Source organism: Schistosoma haematobium, chromosome 1, assembly GCF_000699445.3.
Source record: "Schistosoma haematobium chromosome 1, whole genome shotgun sequence".
NCBI lineage: Eukaryota > Metazoa > Platyhelminthes > Trematoda > Strigeidida > Schistosomatidae > Schistosoma > Schistosoma haematobium.
Window position 1 is genome coordinate 37,069,013 of NC_067196.1, and position 23,523 is coordinate 37,092,535.

At 38.4% G+C, this 23,523-nt stretch overlaps 1 protein-coding gene across 2 annotated transcripts; it reads right to left on the reverse strand.

Annotated features, from left to right (window-relative positions):
* Window positions 1-8,167: 8,167 nt before the first annotated feature.
* On the reverse strand, window positions 8,168-13,152 carry PDCD10_1 (Programmed cell death protein 10). 2 transcript variants are annotated; one of them, XM_051208320.1, is made up of 7 exons: window positions 12,820-13,152; window positions 12,660-12,786; window positions 12,574-12,627; window positions 12,383-12,506; window positions 12,221-12,335; window positions 12,037-12,192; window positions 8,168-10,045 (listed from the first exon to the last, which is right to left on the reverse strand). In XM_051208320.1, exons 2-7 carry the CDS (start codon window positions 12,735-12,737, stop codon window positions 9,964-9,966), a joined length of 609 nt encoding a protein of 202 aa, XP_051073924.1. In that variant the 5' UTR covers window positions 12,738-12,786; window positions 12,820-13,152; the 3' UTR covers window positions 8,168-9,963. The 2 variants fall into 2 exon arrangements, with proteins under 2 accessions (XP_051073924.1, XP_051073923.1); XM_051208319.1 differs by having other exon boundaries at window positions 12,221-12,344.
* Between the last annotated feature and the right edge of the window lie 10,371 nt (window positions 13,153-23,523).

The window sequence follows — 23,523 nt, forward strand, 5'->3', positions numbered from 1 at the left end:
TACTCCACATTGTCTTCAATAAGATTTGGGATGAGGAACAAGTGCCAACAGACTGGAAAGAAGGACTTCTGATCAAAATACCGAAGAAAGGCGATCTCAGCAAGTGTGATAACTACAGGGGCATCACTCTTCTCTCAATACCGGGAAAAGTCTTCAACAGGGTATTGTTAAACAGGATGAAGGACTGCGTAGACGCCCAACTTCGTGACCAACAGGCAGGATTCCGTAAGGATAGATCGTGTACAGACCGAATCGCAACTCTACGGATCATTGTGGGACAATCAATTGAATGGAATTCATCACTCTACATCAACTTCATCGACTGCGAAAAAGCATTTGATAGCGTGGACAGAACAACACTATGGAAACTTCTTCGACACTACGGCGTGCCTCAGAAGATAGTCAACATCATACAGAGTTCATATGATGGATTACACTGCAAAATCGTGCATGGAGGACAGTTGACAAAGTCGTTCAAAGTGAAGACCGGTGTTAGGCAAGGTTGCTTACTCTCACCCTTTCTCTTTCTCCTGGTGATCGACTGGATCATGAAGACGTCAACGTCTGAAGGGAAGCGCGGGATACAATGGACATCTAAGATGCAGTTGGATGATCTAGACTTCGCAGATGATCTGGCCCTTCTATCCCAAACGCAACAACAGATGCAGGAGAAGTCGAACAGTGTAGCAGCAGTCTCAACAGCAGTTGGTCTCAACATACACAAAGAAAAAAGCAAGATTCTCCGATACAACACAGCATGCACCAATCCAATCACAATTGACGGAGAGGACATGGGAGATGTAAAAACCTTTTCATATCTGGGCAGCATAACTGATGAACACGGTGGGTTTGATGCAGATTTGAAGGCGCGGATCGGCAAAGTAAGAGCAGCATATCTACAACTGAAGAACATCTGGAACTCAAAGCAACTATCAACCAACACCAAGGTCAGGATTTTCAATACAAATGTCAAGACAGTTCTACTGTATGGGGCGGAAACCTGTAGAACCACGAAAGCCGTCATCCAGAAGATACATGTGTTTATTAACAGTTGTCTACGCAAAATACTTCGGATCCGTTGGCCAGACACTATTAGCAACAACCAACTATGGGAAAGAACAAACCAGATCCCAGCGGAGAAAGAAATTAGAAAGAAGCGCTGGGAGTGGATAGGACACACATTGAGGAAAGCACCCAACTGCGTCACAAGGCAAGCCCTCACATGGAATCCTCAAGGCCAAAGGAAAAGAGGAAGACCAAAGAACACATTACGCCGGGAAATGGAGATAGACATGAGAAAAATGAACAAGAATTGGATGGAACTAGAAAAGAGGGCCCAGGACAGAGTGGGTTGGAGAATGCTGGTCAGCGGCCTATGCTCCATTGGGAGTAACAGGCGTAAGTAAGTAAGTAAGTAATAGCTTGTCTTGAATCATCACTTTGACAATCAACATTTGATAGGTTGTCATGAAATGCACATCATTAAAGATGATGACAAAATTTCGCACTGATATAGTCCCTGATTTTGCTTCTGATTCTGAACACTACCAGAAAATGTGAATGACTATGCAATACCCTGTCACTACTATCTATGTAATGAGGTTCTATAACCCATTTTGAATCTCACTGTCATTAACTTGTATTTCCAATTACCAGATTATCCCTAGTTCATCTCTGTATAATGTTAATCGCTCCCACTATTGGATGTAACTGCACGCTCTAGGACTAATGCCATTAGCTCACGTTTTCTTATTAATCCTCACAAATACCTCTTTGAGTATTTCATCAGTAGACAGCATATCCAGACTTGATGCCAACCCATCAGCCGCTATACTTTACAGTATCGTATTTTGGAGTTAGACACATCGTTCAATTTTTGATACAACAATTATTTGTTTACCAAACTATGAAGACTAAGTTTTGACATAATCCAAATTCAACAAAGGCTATTGAACAAAATAATTGCTGAATAGAGGACAAATTCCATGTTGAGCAATCTATTTAGGGTTGTGATAGGCATCTACACACAAATGCTAACCCTGTCACAAAACAATAATTTTATTTCCCAAGCCCATATATATGATCACCAAAAGCAAACAAAATCCGATAAATGCGATCCCATAAATACAAACGATCAGTGGAAAATTATTTACTGCTAGTGAATACGGACCCGACGAGACTCAGTAAGTTATTATGAAGGTTTTAATCGATGATAATTGCTAATTATTAAGCTTTCGAGTTGATGTTTCGTGTTGATCTGTTACTCAATAGTCTTTACTAAACTTACGTTAGTTGTTGGTTATCAAATATCTCACTATTTATTGTTCGTATGTACTTAAGTTATCTTACAGTAACAACAATAATAACTCCACCTGCAGGTGCCAATATATTGGCAGATGTTCTAGGAATTTGTAAATTCGGGCTCGTGAGCACCTAGCCGTGTGGTTAAGCAAATGTGTTGTCAAAACTGTTAACAGCTCCATCTTAGACCATTTAGTCCAAACAGGACATACAGCAAACATGGAGCAATCTTTTGCAATAATCTATCGTGTCAACAGCGGTCTACCTAACTCCGTCAGACTGCGAATCCTACAGACGGCTGAAGCAATTGCTATTCGGATCAAAAAGCCAAAGCTTTGTATCCAAACTCGACCGAAGCTGCTACCTTGACGCGGTGGTCGGGCTTGCCTATCGTGATGACCCAACCGAGCTATATTGGCTGGAACATATGTTCCTGTAGGTTCTACCATGCCAGGCAGGTCGATTGGTGAACGGTAAGATTAAAAGCAGCAACTCAAGGTCTGAGGGCGAAGTCATAATGCTGACTGTAGAGAGGTGTGACAGCAGTAAGGAGTTTCCCTCGGACAACCAGCATCTGCAGCGATGCTGCCTTCCCACAAGGAAGGAAGGGATTGGAAAAGGTCGACCCTAAAAATGTCACACCTCACCTTACCTCACGGATTTCCGTCTCCGGCGGTAAGGCCCTTTGAAGAACGGAGCTAACACGTCAAAAACCTTCCACAAAAAGGCCGTGTGCGACCGGCCTCAAGCAGTTGTCCCTTGGGCTCTGCGGTCACGCTCCCAGGTCGTCAAGACCAACACTAATCCAATTTCCTTTTCAGGTTCCTCAAGAAATACCCTTCCACGGTGTGGGCAGCCGGGAAGTGACATCAGCCCTCATACCCGTAACAGCACACGAGACCAAGTTGGTCAGATTCAAATCCTTCCTACACCTCCTAATACCTCTCTTATCTCCCCGACTAACCCTCCTCACGTCTCTTTATCATCTCGCACCGCTAGGGCGAACGATTCGAGTACGTGGAACCCCATTCCTGGTCTCCTGAAACCACGCTCTAAACTATACGTAGGAGCTTTTAACGTACGAACACTTTGCCAAATAGGACAGCAGGCTTCCTTAGCTAAAACTTTAGAATCTCGCGCCATCGATGTGTGCTGCGTCTTCGAAACGCGCATACAGGATCCAAGTAGCGTCATTCATTTGACCTCACCATGCCGAAATAAAGAACCAACTCGATTTACACTTTGTGTATCTGGAAGCCTTGATGCTGCTTGCCGTGGCCTAGCAGGTGTAGGTATAGCATTGAGTCCTATGGCAGAACTAGCTCTCTTAGAGTGGATCCCAGTAGACAGTCGTTTGTGCGCTGTCCGACTGAACGGAACGGTAAGAATCCGAAAAGATAGGGACACTCGTCGTTGCCTCTTCGTCGTCTCTGCCTATCCTCCCACTGACTGCAGCTCAGATGATGTAAAAGATGAGTTTTACAGAAAGCTTTCGGACCTTCTCCGAAAAGCTAGGCGCTCTGATGTAGTAATAGTGGCCGGTGACTTTAATGCTCAAGTAGGTAAACGAAGCGATAGGGAAAGACACCTAGGTGGATCTTATGGTGTCGTGGCTCAAAGAACAGATAATGGCGACCGTCTGTTGCAGCTATGCTCAGATAACCGCCTGTTCCTTGCAAATACTAACTTTAAGCATAAGGAAAAACATCTTTTAACATGGCGATCCCCTAATTCTTCTCAACGTTGGACCCAAATAGATCACATCGCTATCAGCCACCGATGGAGGGGCTCGATAGAAGACTGTCGCTCATTCTGGAGCACATGCTTAGATTCAGATCATGCTCTAGTACGAGCGCGTATTTGCCTGCGTCTTACTGGATGTAGGAAAACACTAAAAGGAAACCTCTTAGGGGCCTACTTAATGATAGTCAAGCTAAGAGTATATTTCAGGAACAACTAGGAAAACAGTTAGGCAGCCATGTATGTGATGCCCACCCCGATGCAGCATGGAACGATATCCGAAAAGCTGTGGAAACAGCAGTGATATCTGCTAGTAAGGTAAACCGTAAAGTTAAGGAGAAACACTGGATCTCAGCAGCAACTATCGCGCTGATAGATGCTCGGAAACTCATTCCACCTGACTCTGAACATAATGAAGAGCGGAGTCAGCTTAAGCACAAGTTGACAAGAAGTCTATGCAATGATCGTGAACAGTGGTGGGTAGCGAAAGCAAGAGAGATGGAAAAGGCAGCGGCAATAAGTAATAGCAGACAATTGTTCAGACTCGTTAAGGAAACCGGAATTAGGAACCCGACCGTTAGCGTAACAATCTCAGAGAAAGATGGACATATTATTCATTCTCAATCCAGGAGATTGGATCGATGGGCAGAACACTTTAGGGATCAGTTCAACTGGCCTTCAGCCACACTTCGGTTTCCCACGATCTCTAGTCAACCTGAATGGCAAGTTAATTTAGGTCCTCCGTCCCTTTACGAAGTTGAAAAAGCCATAGGAAATCTGAAACGAGGGAGAGCAGCAGGCCCTGACAGGTTTACTCCTGAGATTCTTAAGGATGGTGGTCCAGTATAAGCAATGAGATTAACCGAGGTCTTAGGTAGAATTTGGGAACTGAACGTAATCCCAGCTGACTGGTCTCAATCACTGATTGTGCCAGTCTATAAGAAAGGACAAAAGTCCTCTTGTGACAATCACAGAGGAATCAGTTTGACTAATATAGTGTCTAAAATGTTAGCTTCAATAATACTTCGACGCCTAACCAAAGCTCGTGAAGAACAGACTAGAGAAAATCAGGCTGGTTTTCGACCTGGACGTGGTTGTATAGATCAGATATTCACACTATGTCAGGTTCTAGAACACAGACACACATTCAGACGCCCCACAATGGTAGTATTTCTCGACCTTAAGGCGGCATTCGACTCTGTTTATCGTAAGGTTCTATGGCAGTGTTTGTCACTGAAAGGAGTACCAAAGAAGCGCATTAACCTTATACAGGCTCTCTACTCGAACACAACTGGTAGAGTGAGAGCTTATGGCGAACTGTCATCAGAATTGATTGCCTCAAGTGGTGTTCGTCAGGACTGCCCACTCTCCCCATTCTTGTTCAACTTTGTCGTTGACGTACTTTTAGTAATAACACTTTCCTCGTCTAGATTTCCAGGGACTGAACTTCTACCGGGAGACCTACTTGTTGACCTAAAATATGCCGATGATATAGTTTTATTTGGTGAAGACGCTGACAAAATGCAGAGTCTTCTGACCACTCTAAGCAACAATGCATGTTCGGCATGCGATTCTCTCCCTCGAAATGCAAAATGTTGCTTCAGGATTGGGTTACATCGACACCTGAACTAGTGATAGGGAGTGAAGTAATTGAGTGTGTCGACCGCTTCACTTATCTTGGAAGTCTCATCAGCTCTTGTGGTCTGGTGTGTGACGAAATCTCAGCACGGATACAGAAGGCTCGACTAGCTTTTGACAACTTGCGTCATTTATGGCGTAGGCGAGATATCCGTCTATCAACCAAAGGACATGTTTACTGCGCAGCAGTTCGTTCCGTCCTACTTTATGGCAGTGAAACATGACCGGTAAGAGTAGAGGATATCCGTAGGCTACTAGTATTTGATCATAGGTGTCTTCGAAATATTGCTCGCATATCCTGGGACCATCGAGTAAGTAATGCAGTTGTTAGGAAACGGGTACTAGGTGAGGATAGCAAATCAATTGATGACGTAGTGAAACTTCATCAGTTGAGATGGCTGGGACACGTGTCACGTATGCCCAACCACCGACTGCCTCGATGTGCGATGTTTTGTTGTATAGGAGTAGATTGTAAGAAAGCTAGGGGCGGCTAAACCAAAACATGGCACAAGTCCATGAAATCACTGACAAGTGGACTGAATCATATTGCTAGGTGTAGACTACCTTGTTGGGGACCGTGAGATGATAGCAACCGATGGTGAGAGACCCTGAATGACATGGCTCAAAATCGTTTGCAATGGTGCAGATGCATCCACTCTTTGTCTTCTCACAAATTCTAATCTCCTGAATCTTCCTCGTCTCTTTTTTCCTCTTTCCAAATTTATTTCACTGGATTATACTCTTTAAATAGCATATTCAAACCCTAATGTTTCCGATTACTGCTTATACTCTTACTAGCTCTACCACTACGGGATTTTAATCGACAACTGCATCTCTGTGCTAAGGTGGTGTGGCAACTCGAACTGATGTACGTACGTACGAAGTTCTACGTTGTTACTGACTGACTGACTTTGTATCCAAAGCAATTATGTTCAGCCACTCCTTTTACCCTGGCCAACTAGCTAATAATCAATCTTATAATGTGGTGACGTAATCTGAATTATGTTCATTTTATGTCCCAAACTTATTATTATTACTATTATTGTCTTTACACTTGATAACCCCCTTTTTTGAGGAATTTATTCAATATCCACCCCTGAATCTACTATATTTGACCTAATTATTTTACATATAACGTAATTTCCTATTTGTAATCACAATATTCTCTCTCTCTCTCTTACCTCATGTTGACCATATTTATTCTGATAATTTATCTCACAATTTCATTTCGCTTATAAACTGATTCAAGTTAACACTTCATATTAGTCATCCCAACATTTCATTTGACTTTATATTACAAATAATCTTTCGAAGATGACCTAGCTCTTCTATCTCATACACAGCAACAAATGCAGGTGAAGACAGCCAGTGTAGCAGTAGCCTCTGCAACAGTAGGCTTCAACATACAGAAGGAAAAAAGCAAGATCCTCAAATACAACATGAAGAACACCAACCCAATCACATTTGATGGTAAAACTCTGGAAGAGGTGGGAACGTTCAGGTACCTGGACAGCATCACAGATGAACAAGGAGGATCTGATTCAGATGTAAAGAAGAGGGTCGAGATAGAAAGGGTCGCACTCCTACAGTTGAAGAATATATAGAACTAAAAACAATTGCCAACCAATATCAAAGTCAGAATCTCCAATACGGACGTCAGAACAGTTCCACTATACGGAGATGAAACTCGGAGAACTACTACGACCATAAACAAAAAAGTGCAAGTATTTATATACAATTATCTACCCCAAAGATACTGAATGTCCGTTGGCCCGATACCATCAGAAATAGTCTTCTGTGAGAGAGAACAAACCAGGTTCCAGCTGAAAAGGAGATTACAAAAAGACTCTAGAGATAGGAAGGATGTACACAGCGGAAACCATAAAACTGCATCGCGAAGCAACTTGGAATCCTGAATGGAAACGGAAAAGAGGAAGACCGAAGAACGCATTGCACCGAGAATCCGAAGCAGACATGAAAAGGATGAATAGCAGCTGCACACAACTGGAAAGGACTGCCCAGGTGAAGGTTGGATGGAGAGTGCTGGTGGGCGGCCTATGCTCCTCCATGAGGGGTAATAGGAGTCAGTAAGTAAGAACAATAATCTAATGACTCACAGTTTAGTCACTATGGCTCTCATTTAGTGCGTTTGAATGTTTTCATTGTTAAGCCGTAGCATTTTTCGAAAATTAGTCTTGCTTTTAGTCAATTATTATCTTAGTTGGAATATACTCTATTACAGCTGTGAAACGTGGCCATTGAGGGTAGAGGATACACGTTTTTGGTCACAGACGTCTTAGAAATATTGCTCGCATCTGCTGCGATCATCGGGTAAGTGATAGTGAGGTTAGACGCAGGGCATTAAGGAATGATGGTAAATCAGTTGATGAGGTTGTTAATCTTCATCGACTGAGATGGTTGGGCCACGTGTTACGTATGCCCGAACACCGACTACCACGACGTGCAATGCTAACGGGTGTTCGGGATGGTTGGAAGAAAGTTAGGGGCGGCCAAACCAAAACATGGCATCAGTGCTTGAAGTCACTAACTTCTAGTCTGAGCCATGTTGGTAGATGCAGACTATTTAGTTGGAGTCCGCGTGACTGTCGTAACCAATGGTTGGAGACTCTTGATGACATGGCTGAGAATCGATCACAATGGCGTCGGTGTATACACTCTCTATCTTCCCTTAAACTAAGAGATTAAAATTGCTTTATACCTTTTTTCTACGAACTAATTTTTTCTTCCTGTATCATATCCCTATATGCAATCTCTTCTTATATATTACTACCGTTGAAGTAACTACTTCTATGAATTTGGTGTTCATCTTTTTGTACTAATGAGGTGTGGCAACTTAGGCCAGTGCATATATGGGACTGATAGATGATTGACTGATGCTCTATTTACTACACGCACCCGTGTAATTTACCTGTCCTAATAAGAATACAAATTGTGGTGCGAGTTTAAACAAGCAATAAATTCTACAGAACCATGCGAAAAAATAAGTAGTGGTTTTGTGTAATAGAAATAAAACTTTTAATGTAATTACGACTCATAACGTTTGTGTATAGTCAACGAAGGTGTTCAAGACTTTGCATCTGGTCAGCTATCCAAAAGAACTATAAATTTCGAACAATTTGACTTCATAATAAAGTATCTAGGTACGAGAAAGACCCGTAAGAATTCACAACTATATTTAAAATCATAAACATTGGAAAATCAAATGATTATTAATAACATTTGCTATTCACAAGTTCTATTACCTTAAACCTTGGACTTTATTTTAATGACTGAAAACAACCACCACTAAATAAGTCACCTATGAACAGGACAACTTTCCAAGGAACACAAAAATTACTTAAAGGTACATCTTGAGGAGAAATTTTCTATTGCCAAACACTTTAGTTGTCAATTGGTATTCAAAGACATTAGTACATTTAGAGGAAATGATACTATCAAAGAATTAATGACATTATATTAAGAGAACTAGTACTTACATGAATATCATACTGAATGAATACATAACAGATATTGTCAAAATACACCCAAATATTATATTGAAATAATCAATAATTGAAATGGTCAGAATATGGTCGAATATCATATTGAAATTCCCAATAACTAAAATAGTTAAATACGGTCGAATTTTATGGTGTATGATTAACATCTTGAGTCAGTCAGTAATTCTGCACTTATTATTAAAAATAAAAATGAATAACTCTCCTTCCAATATTGTTGATATTTTAATTTAAAAGAACAAGTGGAAAGTTATAGAGTGCAATGAATGACTTTGAAGTTTCATAAACCACAAAAACTTAGTAGGGGCTTTAATTCAGGTTACTAATATAAACAGGTTGAAAGCGCATGAAGCATTTACCAAAACTATGGAGACACAACAACCACTAGGTAATGTATTATTACGTTTCAAACAAAATGCATTATATTTAATTATCTTGACCATGACCAAAGATTTTACCTCCATTCCTCGTGTGCAAACAGAAGTGAGAGAGAATCATAAAACGAAATTATCCCATTCGGGAAAATTACAAACCACAAAAATAATAGAGGGACAGCAATAATAAAAAATCGAAAAATCGGTTTAGAAAGAGATAAAAATACAGAGAATATATTTTGCGTTATTTTAAATATTGGTTTCTTGACCAACCCGCTTTTACGTTGTTTTGAAATTTGAAGTAAAACTTCAGATAGCTTTGAAAACCGTCTGAGACTCCTTACATTTCTGAAGTGTTCAACTAGGCTGAAACCGGGTTGGTCATCACACTGTCATTTATCACAACGAAGAGCATCAAGAATGGTGTTTGTGCACAGAACTAGTTGATTTGCTCGAGAGATAACTGAGGTTTGGCTGATAAGAAAACGACAGTTCAAACGCAATACATTAGATAAAGAATTTCAAACAAAATAACTACTCATTACTTATAGCAAAACAAAATCTAACAAATAAGTTGCCAACAAAATGATCGTATATTTCTGATTGTAATAAGGGACAAAACTAACGAAATATGCAATGCCACTATAAAAGCTGAGCGTATTGTTATACCCAAGTAAATTAGATCCATTTGTTTTAATTATTCATACCCACAAACGTTTCGACCCTTTACATTCTTACTAGTGTACCAATCAGTTGAGTAATTTATGCGAAAACTTTTTTGTCAGTACTTCAATATCTGTTGATATAAATAAAGATTAAATTCGCTTCCCTACGTGAATCTCAACGGCTTTTCGTTTTACTGTACACCCAGTACTGTTTCCTAGTACTTCTGATCACAGACAACAGAATACTATTACGCATTTAGTAGATTTTAAGGGGTAAAAATGTATTTTCCATTCCCTATTATTCACCATGCATTCTTCTCTTCATTCAAATACGTAGTTTCAGACTTCCAATGAAAAGCCTATTTCTAGACTGATAAAACCAGTGATTCCATCTCGGTAAGTTTAGGGTTTTTATTATCAAAGTTAAGTCGTCTCATCTGTTTCTTTCGAAGTGTGGCTGATATTATTTCCAGAGAGATAAGTGTTGGTCAGATTTGTAAAGGAAGATTTTGTAAAGTAATTAACTTTCTAAGAAAATAGAAATTCGGTAAAGACAAATGTCTCTAATTGTCTAGCAGCTTGATGGGATAGTAGTTCTTAAAAGTAAAACCATCTTCGAAATTACGGGAACTTTTGAAAACAGTCAGATGTGTTTTATAACCTACATTTCTCATCATTTATCTAATAAATAGTTCAGTGATGTTATTTGACTGAGTATGAATAGTTGTATTATTTATTTTGTAAGAATTCGATATCATCCAGGGGCTCTGTTCTTTGATACGTATCTGATAGGGACTCAGAGGTCAATTACATGCGCAGATTATCAAATAAGCCACCAATTTTAGTCAACCAGTTTTACTAGCTAGTCGTGCAGTTATGATAGCAGTTTCTGTAGACCTGGGAAATGCAAAATACAAATCATAGTTGACTGACTTTGATTTATGGAGCTACTCACTGTACATAAGCGATATTTGTCACAACTTGACAAAACAAAAGAGAAGAAACAGTAGCAAAACGATTTGTAGGCGTAAGGGTTAACAAGAGAGCTAACCTTTCAAGGCTGTGTTTCAAACCGTAAAATTGGTGCAGCGAAATGTATCTGCTTGATTACATTATGGGATTAGCTAATAGTTTTCAAATTACAGGCACATTCAGGTCTTATTTTTTTAATATTTAGAAAATAAGTTTAATAAGTCATTTTACTTTACCTAGTGTTTATAGGTAGGGAAATTAGTGCCCAAGTTATTATAAGTACAAATTATTTAACACGATATTTCGCTTCATGTGATATACAGCTACCAGATTAACATCGATATTAGGTAAAACTCTTTTCTAACTAGCGATCTGAAACATGAATTACGAGCTAAGGGAGTTTACTGCTGGGATCATCACACCAACAAAGTTTTGAGTGATGAATTTTAGATTTACTAGTTAGCCGTACTTAATTTTATATGGATTAAATTATTAAAGTAAAAGTATGACTACGCAAACCACTGTAGATTTTGTAGTCGAATTTTTTGTGACAGAATTGGTAGCTGGAGCGTTGGAATAACATGACTATAAGCTTACGTAAACTCCTTCTACTTTGCTATGAAGTCAAATATTTGCATTACTTTTGATTTTGCACGCGAAATTATCCAATTGTACGACTGATAGTGTTGAATCATGGAGAGCTTCCATTCACAATCTGGTTAAAAAATAAATCGAATAGCAGTGCACGAGTATCCCCGTTATATAATGGTTTCGTAAACCCCACCCGTCCAAAATAAAGCATGACAAAAACATGACCCGATCACTTACTTTTTATCACGGCTATATGCTTTCAAGGTTTCGCTGAATTGTTTGCATGATTGAATAAACTCAAACCTAAGGTTGTACAGCGATCTTTGTTGCAAAATCTGTTTATCGTGACTGCACAACGATTCCAAAAATTTATCTGTTATCTCTGTAATCTCTCTGAAAATTAGTAAGGGAAATGAAGTACCTTATAAGGTTGGTAAAGCCGTTACTACTAGATATCTCGTCAGGTATTTTACTTAAACACAACTTCAAATTGTTAGCAGAAATCTCGATCCGATCAATCATTTGATTCTCCATGCCTAAACATACTAAATACATTTAAAAAACTTGAAAAATAAGAACTGACGTTGGGTGTGTACACCAGCGATTCCCGGGTATGTCTCTGGCAGATTTATATCATCATTAACTCCAAGACGCTGTAACAAGCGAATGATAAACTGTTCGCTAAACCCTGGATACTGATTCTCCACCTACAAGGTCACTGGTTCGTAGTTTTGTGAACCAGTAAAAAAATGATTTTTATGCCAATTCTACTACCTGTACAAATGCTGCTCTTAAAGCATTAGTCAGAGTTGAATTGCACTTAGATAACTTTAAAAGTAAGTAAGATGAAGATATCAAACCTTAAAGAATGTCGGGTAATAGATGCAAGGTAAAGTAGGATTGTATAGACAATCAGAAAACTCGTAATTTCGAGGCATAGTATTACGTCCAGTATTCAGATTTTAGAATGAACTATGTAAGCGTTATCTGTATTGTTACATAGGGTAAATATTAAGTTACTTCGGTGTCTGTAATGCACAATTGTGCACTATGTGTACACTTTCGTCCGCTTTATCTCCTCTTTATTCCTCGTTATTTGTTGCTTGGGTATAGCTGAAAAAATGTCTGCATGAAACGGCACGAAATAGGGATCAGCTATGAATAAGGACCATAAAACAGGACAGTTGCTGGGACAAAAACAAGCGGGAATTATCAGCAATGCACCGAGATGAACGTAAACTAGAATGAAAACTGTGACGAACTAAAAAACCACATAGACTCGAGGCCGTGAACAACCTTCAAGGTCAGGCAGATAGTATACAATAACAATGGAAAATAAACGCAAATCTTCAGTCTAAGATTTTGGGGTTATTCTAGACAAATTTGAAGGTCGAAACCCTTGTAAGTTTAGACTAGTTTTGATGGTGTGAAGAGTTAAACTTAATCATAAGATTATTCTTATTAAAGCTTCCTCTCTTAGATTTCTCCTCTATATATATTATCACTGACTGCGAAATACCTAGTTTATACCCATTTTATGATCGTCAGTGAAGCACAACCCTCCTGTCTGATTATCATTTTAATATGCAGTAGTTTTCAACCTTTGTTTCTATTAGTATTTCTACCTTTTATCTAATCGTCAATGAAACTACTGGCATGAACAACAGTGGTCTGGTATCAGATGGGAAATCGGCAAGTGATATCAGTCTGACATTTACACACCGAACTTACAACTTGTCTGGTTCAATTTGTGATATGGCGACAAAATCATTCACGCGAACCATAGGTTTACGTAGATAATCGAAACTCGCAAACTAGAATCGACATTGTGGCCTCTATCCCAGCGCTGACAGAGTTTCACACCAATACCACTGAGATGTGTTCAGAATGACACTTCGTTTCTTATGTTCCCTTGGATATTTATCGGTTCAGTTATTGAAGCAATATACGGGATTCGACGTTTGCCATCCCATAGAGACAACCTTATTTTGCCTCTTTCACTTTCAATCTTTAGTCTGCGACTCTAACTAATTGTAAAAGCAACCACCAAGTTTTAGAAATTTGACTAGTAAGTGATCAATAACTTCGTGCGACGAAATCACCACTTTTTTCGGTTATGTTTCAGTACCTTCAGTTAATCCGCTAAATATATATAACCAGAATTTGACACTTATGAACAACAAACTGTCAACGACGTTCACTGACTTTCTACCTTAAGTCATTGACAGAGCTGACACCGACGTCAATTTATAATGCACTTGTCATGCCACCTTAGTGTCGTTACTCTTGAGGTAAACTGAAAATGGCTTATCTGAGTAACTCAATCACTTGTCAGCACAATGTATTTTAATACTGCTTGGTAAAACTTTAACGTCGTATGATTCTTTTATCTTCCTCATGCTTAATTGCTTAACATTAAGCCAACTTGTAAGCCATACATTTAAGCATCAAAGAATCCAACATTCCCAGATTTATTATTACTCGCTATTTCTAGATCAGCTGAAGCATCTTACTCGACATTTGTCTTACAACTCAGCAATTCACGGAGGATTCTTTTTCATCGTTTGGCAACCTCGAGCGCGTGATTACCGATTCAAACGGCCGTTGAATCTGGTGACGGACTGTTGTAGTTAAATGTCGCTGAGCTCTAAACAAATCATCCGGCAGTCGAGTCACTGACCATCGAACACTTCATTGATCCTCATCAAGATCAAGGGAAACCAACGGGCATCAATTAGTCGCACGTCATGTGCTGGTTTATGAGGTGTTGGATGAACTCAGTTCCTTGTACTTACTCTTACTAATATATCTAGGTAATAACGTCGTTTGCGTTGCACGGTCATCAAAGTAGCCACAGTAACTGATTACGTCGAAAGGGTGACTTTGACGTTGGCTGGTTGTTCACAATGTCCCCGACTTAATCGAGTAGGCTTCCAGTCATTCGACACAGATCATCTACATCAGTGACTTACAAGAAGAATCTACTATTGAAAACCTCACCTAAGCTGGCTGAATCTAAAACTTTTTGGCCGCACATGCGATTGCCCTGGTGGAAGAGGCTGTGTCGAAAATATCCACCAGATAACCACTAGGGATGTCGTGTTACTCGTCTTTCTCCAGTAAGCTTAGCTCATATAATTCTTAACAAATCGACTATCCTAAAAATATATCCTTAAACTTCACCATTTCTGACTTCTCGTCTGACTAGATTTAGGATCATTCAGTAACAAGATGTCACAAACAAAGGCGTTGTCTGGCACTGAATATACATGACATTAAAATACGTAGTCTTTCTGAAGAACCATGCACCTAAGACTTTATGAAACGATTTCTAAAGCACTCTGAGTGCTACTACGAAGTATTTTGGCGGTAGTGTGATCCCAGTTGTATGGTTTGTAGATAGGGCTTTCATTGTTCGTCAGTACAATATGGTAGCACAAATTTCGGATGAAAGGGCAAGTATTTCGCTGAACTAAATGTTAGTAACACAAGGGCTATCAAGAAGCTAGAAAAAATGGTGGGGCCCAAAAGATTTAATCTGGTTAAGATCTCATGATTTCATTACCATATCAGAAAGATGTTTGTGATAATGAAGTTCGGCTTGGTTTTTGACTTTTTTAGTCAAAATGAAAAGCATTGATCTGTACATCTTGCGGAAAATACTGCCGATAAACTAATCAGCGCTTAATATTACAACACTGACACTATTTTGAAAAAAGCTTTACCCTACGCCTACTGAAAACCTAGGACATCTAAAGGCTATTATATACTGTCTTGAACAGATGTTACCTAGACTCATAGACTCAGTGACACTTCGTCTTCAGTTATGATGACAGAAATATTTTGCAGTACACAGGCAATACGTGTAAGGAAGACAGTCACGTAGATAGTCATGGTATGAAGCCTATAATTACTCCTCGATGTTTAACAGAATAACTGGAGACGAGTATAACTGTTGCGAAATCGAACAATCAAATTTTGTAAAGAACGAATAACTATACGGCTTAGCTATGAGATACATGTCTACCTGATTACCGGAATGGCACAAACAAACAACGTTACAACAATTCCCTCGTTTTAGTTCTTTTCTTCCACTTCAAGAGGGGTTTTGATGAAGACTCACATCAGAGGCTTTTCGTAAAACACTGTCGTGATTACCTATTGAGATTATAGACGACTTTGATACTCCATTGTAGGGCCAGTGAAATGTCACCAAGCCTTAACCAAATCACCAGGCATTTGGGTCACTGAATATCGAACCGATCGTCTATCACTGTCAAGGTCGAGGACGACCAACTCACATCATTTGATCGTACGCCATGGACTGGGCCATGCGTTGGTGGTCTTACTTTCGCTTGTATCTGCTTAAACCAATGTATTTCTGTAATAACGTCCTTTGTGTTGTACAGTTTTCAATGCATCTATAGTACCTTTATACGTCGATGGGGCATTCCATATAAGGCGCTGACCGTGAGATGTGACTACGACGTAAGCTGGTTTGTCACACCATTCCCGTCTAAGACGATTAGGCCTCCAATCATTCGACACAGATCATCTGCGCTGGTGATTTACACCATCTATCCGGAGTGAAACGTAGTAGTTACCATTTAACCACGGCAAGTGTGAATTACCATAGCTTTATGGCATTTGGAATGTTTATAACCTTTGAAACTGTGAAAGGCACATCTTTTTTCTAATTTTTATTTCAAGTAGACAGAAAATCCAAGCAGTATTTGAATGGTGCCTAAATGTAGTCGATTACGAGAAGCTGAAACTGCCTTGAACAACTATTAGTTCCTTCTGATGTCTCAAATTTATTAGCACTTCTTATGGACCTATGTCTTCACCTGTGGAATTTAAATCTTAAGCTTTTTTCTTTCATGGTCTTTGATTAGCTGCCCATCTATGCGGCCTCTGAACGGCAAATAATTTGATCAGTATCTCATAAATCGTGACATTTGTCAACATAATTGCAGTGTGATTCACCAAATCTATGCATAACCCTCAATACAGAAACTCTAGCCGCCTAATTTTTATGTTTAAATGACACTTGTAGTAATAACGTATTCCAACAAGGTATTCAACATTGAGCTGAAGTTAATGCACTACCAATATACACTGAAACCGTAAGGGTCTAAGATGGCAAAACGAGAGAGTGGTGTTTTCGTGCCTTGAAGTAACCCTCGTGCTATTGATAGAAGAAACCAGACAAGTAGTGAATAGGTCTTTATTTCGATCTTAGCGCGGTGACAGTGGAGCATGGGATTATCTGTTCAGACAAACAAAGGCTTTCAACATTCAATATAAGATAATAGGGAATATAACGCTTATACAAAATAAGGAAGTGAATGAATACTTGAACAATACTGTTTTGACATATGCTTGGTTGTTTGGGGTCAACTCTTAACCAACCAACCTAAGCTGTTACAGTGTTTCTAACCATCAAATACTATGGTGACGAAATGATTTCAAATCACCTTTGTCTGTTCAGAAAAAGATTCAGCTTTCTAAGGGTCTTTGATGGTGACGTAATTGATCACTGATGTTGGCACTACTTACCTAAGAGAACCAATTCTTCTGCTCTTGTTGCTTTATTTTACTACTGAAAAATCCCGTTACAAGCTTATGTAGACCCTTAGGTTCGAACTAAAAGGCTCATCCATAAACTGAATATGATGTAAATTAGAATAAAATGGATAGGACTTGAAATGTCCGGTTGTAAAACCTTAGTATATCCTTTATTACATTTTGGAGGCTCACGTAAACTCAGACAGCTTTCATTCTTTTAACGCCCCCCAAATTCGTACGATTCTTTGTCCATTTGTTGTTATATGATTAGTCTGTTGCGCCTAATAAAATCGAAAAACTTCCATCTGATCAGAAGAAACAAGTAGGTTCACACACCTTAATTTTCTCAACACATGTAACTGACTTTCACTGCAATATATACCGTGCCTACTCTGCCATTTGTCTTTTTGATCTCTTCTTTTTATTATATGATTGTGCACTCTACCATTAGGATCATTATTCTCACCATTATGCATCAAGAATTTGTCTCTTAATTTGTATGGTAAATGTAAAAATTAAACTTCGCTGGAAACCTCATAAAAGTAGATATTATGAAATTCGTAACAGCTAGATTTTGCATATTTACGATTATGCCTCACAAAATAACAGAAATATTTAATGCTATGAACTCCATTACCGGTGGAGAAGCTGCAGAAATCTTAAAAAGGGCAACTTCGATGCAACCATTAGAGATAAAATTGTCAGAAGGATTGTTTAGCAATGAAGTGCGGGAAACCGCAGGCGCTTAGTTATAGGCCAACACATCACACATCTCACTCTTTGAAATTTAACCTCATGCTCACTCATATGGATTATTTTTGTCTTACAATGTACCATTCATCCGCAGTAGGAGATCTTTATGAGGTCGTCTTGTAAATGCACATTGTTACTGTGGTCTGTGAAACAGAACAAGAAGCCACACGTTGATTACTATTTAAATTTTAGGAAGAAGTGCATCACGAGTGATACCGAAAGATCAGAACAAAGCAGAAACCATTCCTGATTACTTCGAGATGATCTTCATTCATGAGTTTGATCTTGATAAATGACTGGGCGTGAAAGTGTCCGAAAACCGGCTAGACATTGCTGACTGTTTCTTTATAAACATCAATGTAATACACTGACATATATATATTTCGTTACAAACGCCTATCCTCAAGCTTCATCTCCAAATCTTGTAAATGTATTCTAGCAGGTGCTTTTTGAAGCCGATTCTGATATGATTCTCAAGAGGAAAGATCAGACAGATATTATGTAGTGTACATTTTGAAAAACATTATTTATTGTACTTAGTCTTTCTGTCGCCATTTGTTTTAAATTATTTGCTCTTTTACTGCTACCACTCAAACTCACAGAAGGAGTAATCTATTTTAAGTAAACGTATTGCACAACATTACAAACTTCAAGTGACGTTCATAAAAACATCCTATGATTGCTTTGAAAGTTATGTGAAGTGAACAAAATTATTTGCTTGACTAAGTAAGACATTGGCTGTATTTTTTCATGACATTTAGCGTCCGACGCTCCCACTAAAATTTTTCGTTGAGTGGGCGCGTTATGGGACGTGGTTGTTTACAGGGTGGATAATCTCAGATTTATGAGAATCTCGACTTCGGAATACCGAATGTTTTGTGCTAATCGTTTTGCAACCATGATAACCAAATTAACTGTCGCTTCTGCAGTTCAGGTGAGTGGTTTGCGTTTCAAGTGCACCTCTGACCTTTAACATTATCACAAAATTAGTTAAGGGTTTCCAAAAAAATTTCGTAACAGTCAGTTATTTACAAAGACTTCCTTGTTGATTTAGTGACTAATAGTTTTAAAGTCGGAATTAATCAGTTAACTTTCACACCAAGATGTCTGCCAGCCAAACATGTTCAAGCTCAATATAATATAGACTAACGAAATCTGTTCAAATGATATTTGAGATGGAAATCTTAAGTCAAATGGCCACAAAACTTCCTTTAAAATGTGAAATTAATGGACTTAAAAAACATTTTCAGCCCAGGCAAAACACCTCTTTACTACTTTTTGTTTAACATGTAAAACCTCTTAGCACTCCTGTATAAATGTAATAAGGATAGACTATCGGTCTGAATACGAAATAAATGTCCCCATGCTTTCTCCAAGACGTCAACTGCTATAATAGCGACACGTGATGACCCAAAAAGACAACAAAACAGAAAAGTTTGGTGTAAGTAGCTAAGTGCTCTAATATATATTCAAGTGAAACATGGATTGGATGCCTTAAAAGTGTCGATTTTGGATCGCCTCAACAAATTCACTGTTTCAGATAAATAATGCAATCAAATGTTAATCACGATCTTAGCGTTAGGTAGAACGAGATTTAAAAAAAACAGGGAAATCCATGCAAATAGAAAACAAAACTGAAGAGTACTAGCTGCAGATAGTCTCAAACTAATTAGGAACGAGATGATAGTAGGAAGGGACAATCTATTTGATCATATCCGGACATGCAAGGGACGATCAATTTGCTGTTCAAAGGAATAGGTACGCTTAACATCAAGTCGTCGATGATGTTGTTGTGATGATAAGACAACGGACTTAGCGGTTAGGTGGTGGGAAATCTTGAAATTAATAGTTTTGTAAACACTCGTCTCTGATACTGATAATTTTAGTTTCGACAAGATCTTATGATTCCGAGGATATATAGGGGAACTTTATAGACATTGATGTGCCGTTGAACTAGTGTGCAATTTTAGGTACGGTACCATAATTTTAAAATCGTGCTGATAATGATCGCTTTGTTCAATAGCATGCCATCCATTAAAATAGAGAGTCAAATGCTACGGCAGCTAAACGTTTTACGTATATTCACCTTGTACTGGTTAGGCTCATTTTTAAAACAGTTTGTCAAAATATTTCAGCCATCTGCAGGTCTCTATGAGCAGGTGTTTTTACACATTGCTTTGTGAATGGGTGTTATTAGACAATGTTATTGAGAATAGTGAATTGATTGAAACGAGTATAAAACTGAAAAGCGTGGGGTTATTGTTAGGTACGAGCCAATGCGCAACTAAAAGTTTAACCATATTTGTTATTTAAAGCAGTTAAACTTATTGAAATTTTGATTTGTACATGTATTCTGATGACCACTTAGTTAATGTCAAATACTTTTAAGTCCAAAGAATTCAGAACTGATTGCTGTCTAGATAATTAGACGACAAAAAATTGGTGTATGTTTAGTAGTTGTAGGTTCACTGCTAATGCATAAAGCAACTTCATTTGTGTTCCCGCCGTCTTCTTTGAAACAATTCGTATCACCTAAATATGTGTAATGTCACAGTAAAGGGCAAGGTAAGGTTACTGATCAGTAGACATTAGTGGTGACAAAGATAGTTTCAGTCTACCCACGATTGCAGGGCAGAAACATTTCTAAGGATCAGGCTTTTTATGGTTGTCAGCAATGTGCAGTTTGCTATTTCATCCCTGCTTTTTTAGACAATTGTTCCCAATTTCATGATGGATTCATCGAACTACCTAACAAATGTCAATCATGACTTCTGTTCAATGGTCAGAAAGTTGAGATATGATAAAGGGAGAATAAGAAACAATTAATGACAAAAACGAAAAAAATATGGGCATTTCTTAGCACTTCGTTTATAGCATTCTCGATTTTAACGAAAAAGCATTTCCTTTATGTATTTGCGCCACCTGCATTTTGTTTCACTTTACGAACCATCATTGTTCGTAACACGATTCATCTGAAGATTTTTAAATCATGGTTTTATGATGGTCGTAAATATTCAAATCGATTCGCTAATAATTGCAGGAACAGCACAGTTTAAGGGAAGCAGAACTGGAAGAGCACAATTGAACATATATTTAGAATTCCTGTACCGTCAACAAAGAGGAGTTCATCGGTTAGTAAAAATGCCACAACATATACAGCTTAAATGGGAGTCCCAATTTCTGTAATCGATGGCGCGTCTTCTTCTTAGGTTCAGCCTGCGTCTGTTCAGCTGTGTACTGGATAAATATTCTGTATGATCTAGAATGTACTTATTTGTATTAGAATTAATAAACGAAATTGGAACAGACCCAACTGGTTCCTGGAATTGTATTTGATCAACAAGTCTGCTGTGTGCATTCAAATCATAGATATCTAAAATTTGAACCATAGATTTTCCAAGATTCTTCACCACCATTCCCAGATGTCTGCAGCCTATCCCATTCAACCAGGTAGTAACTGTGTATGCAGTGAAACGAGAGCTATTATCAGTTACCAATACCATAGGAACACCCAGAGCGGCTAAAAATCTCTTCATCGCTTGGATTGTCAAGTCAGAACTTGATCAAGTTGTCAAAGAAAATTCAGGCCCCTCGGGAAATGAATGAGCCACAACACGTTCGTAGCATTTACCGAGAAATGGACCGTAATGGTTTGTATGGATCCTCTGTCAAGCCTCAGAAAGAACTGTACATGAAGTTAACCTCAAAGGATGATTCTTAGACTCATGTTGAATATGTTTGGTACTCCTGTGTTGAACCGTGTAGTGATAGGCACCTAAATCAATACTCCACTTGTGAACTATAGCAACTGTGAAACGTGCTAAGGATTTTTCAGTATTTCGAATAAAATTTATAGCTTCGTGATGTATAACAATAGCCAGTTTCTTTCCGAATAAATATTTATAATCTTTAAACAGCCTAAAATACAGCTGATGTTTCTTGCTGAGTTTATGAATATTCGTCTTTATCAACAGCATTTTTGCACAAAACACAGATTGTTGGTTAACCTTCTTACTCCAAAATCGCAGCGATATCCTTGTGTTGTGCTAAATACCGAATGCACACAAGGGGGTAAGTTCGAAGAACAACATAACTTCTAGGAACCTTTAGTAGATGTTGTAAGCATGAATCTTGTTCCTTAACCCATCTATATGAGTTGAGTGTCCAAGTTTGAAATAAAGATATAGCATAGCAAAAAACATAAAAAGTGAAACAGGAATATTATTGAAATGCACGAACTAGTGAGCGTAGTTCTGTAAGATTTTTGAAGATAGAGCATCAGTCACTTCATATCTGGTTTAAAACCACTTTCGTCAACAAGTATTCAAGACATTCAAAACTAGATACACAAAATGAACATCTATTCGGTTTTACAGGAATATTCTTCTCAAATGAGCGGTGCAATAAGACAATAAGTCTCTAACGATGAGCTATGTTGCAATACAGTGAATGATAAGATCACCTTGGAAAATTTCAGTAGCCTCAAGATTACTGACTACAATACTCATTAACGCTTGAAATGTGTCTATAGGACAACTTAGATCAGATGGAGTAAGGTCATATTAAGACAGACTAGACGAAGTTGTAAATGTTGTCAAAAGATGAAATTTATTTATAAGAATTTGCGGATATGTATCTCTCAAACCAATGCTCTAGAACAGTTGAGAATAGCCCCACCTTCCGCCGTCGTATATATTTAATTCAAGAAACGAGTTAAGTGCTAGTTCATAAACACCAGAAATTCTAAGTGTCTTGCTGTCAGGCTTCAAGTGTGCAACAATAGGAGTCTGACACTGAAAACTGAATCGGTTCAGTTATTTTATTTGCGTAAAAGTCATTTAATATATTTCATAATGTTTCCGAAAAGCCATGAGGAATTACTCGTGTAAGAAGCAATTTCCTACAGATTCAACTCTAAGCTAATCCCTAGATTGTCGAATACAGAGTCTTGGTTTAGCCAATGTCGGAACAAGTAAGCAATTTGGCTCAATAAACTTTATCTTTTTCTAAAACATAAATTAATATCGTTAGTGTACAAACAAACAGTACGGTCTATTAATACAGGGAAAAACAGAGACAAATAACATACCGAACAGTAGCCAGAGAATAGGAAAAATGAGTCGACAAAGCAAATATTGTCTTACAATGAAAATCAAACTGCGATTGGTTAATAAAGAGATACAGTCGCACAAGGTCAAAGAGAGTTAATGCGGTGGTAGGCGTTTCACTTTATTATTGGTGGGTTCGCCTATCAATCACATTTTACAACTCGATTTCCAAGAAAAATCGAATCACCCTGTACTTGGAGGCTGTACTATCATATCATCGTTGCACTCAGCACCTGTAGCTATCGAACTGTTATCAATAACATCGAAACGTTTTTTAGAAGTTAATAGAAAGACT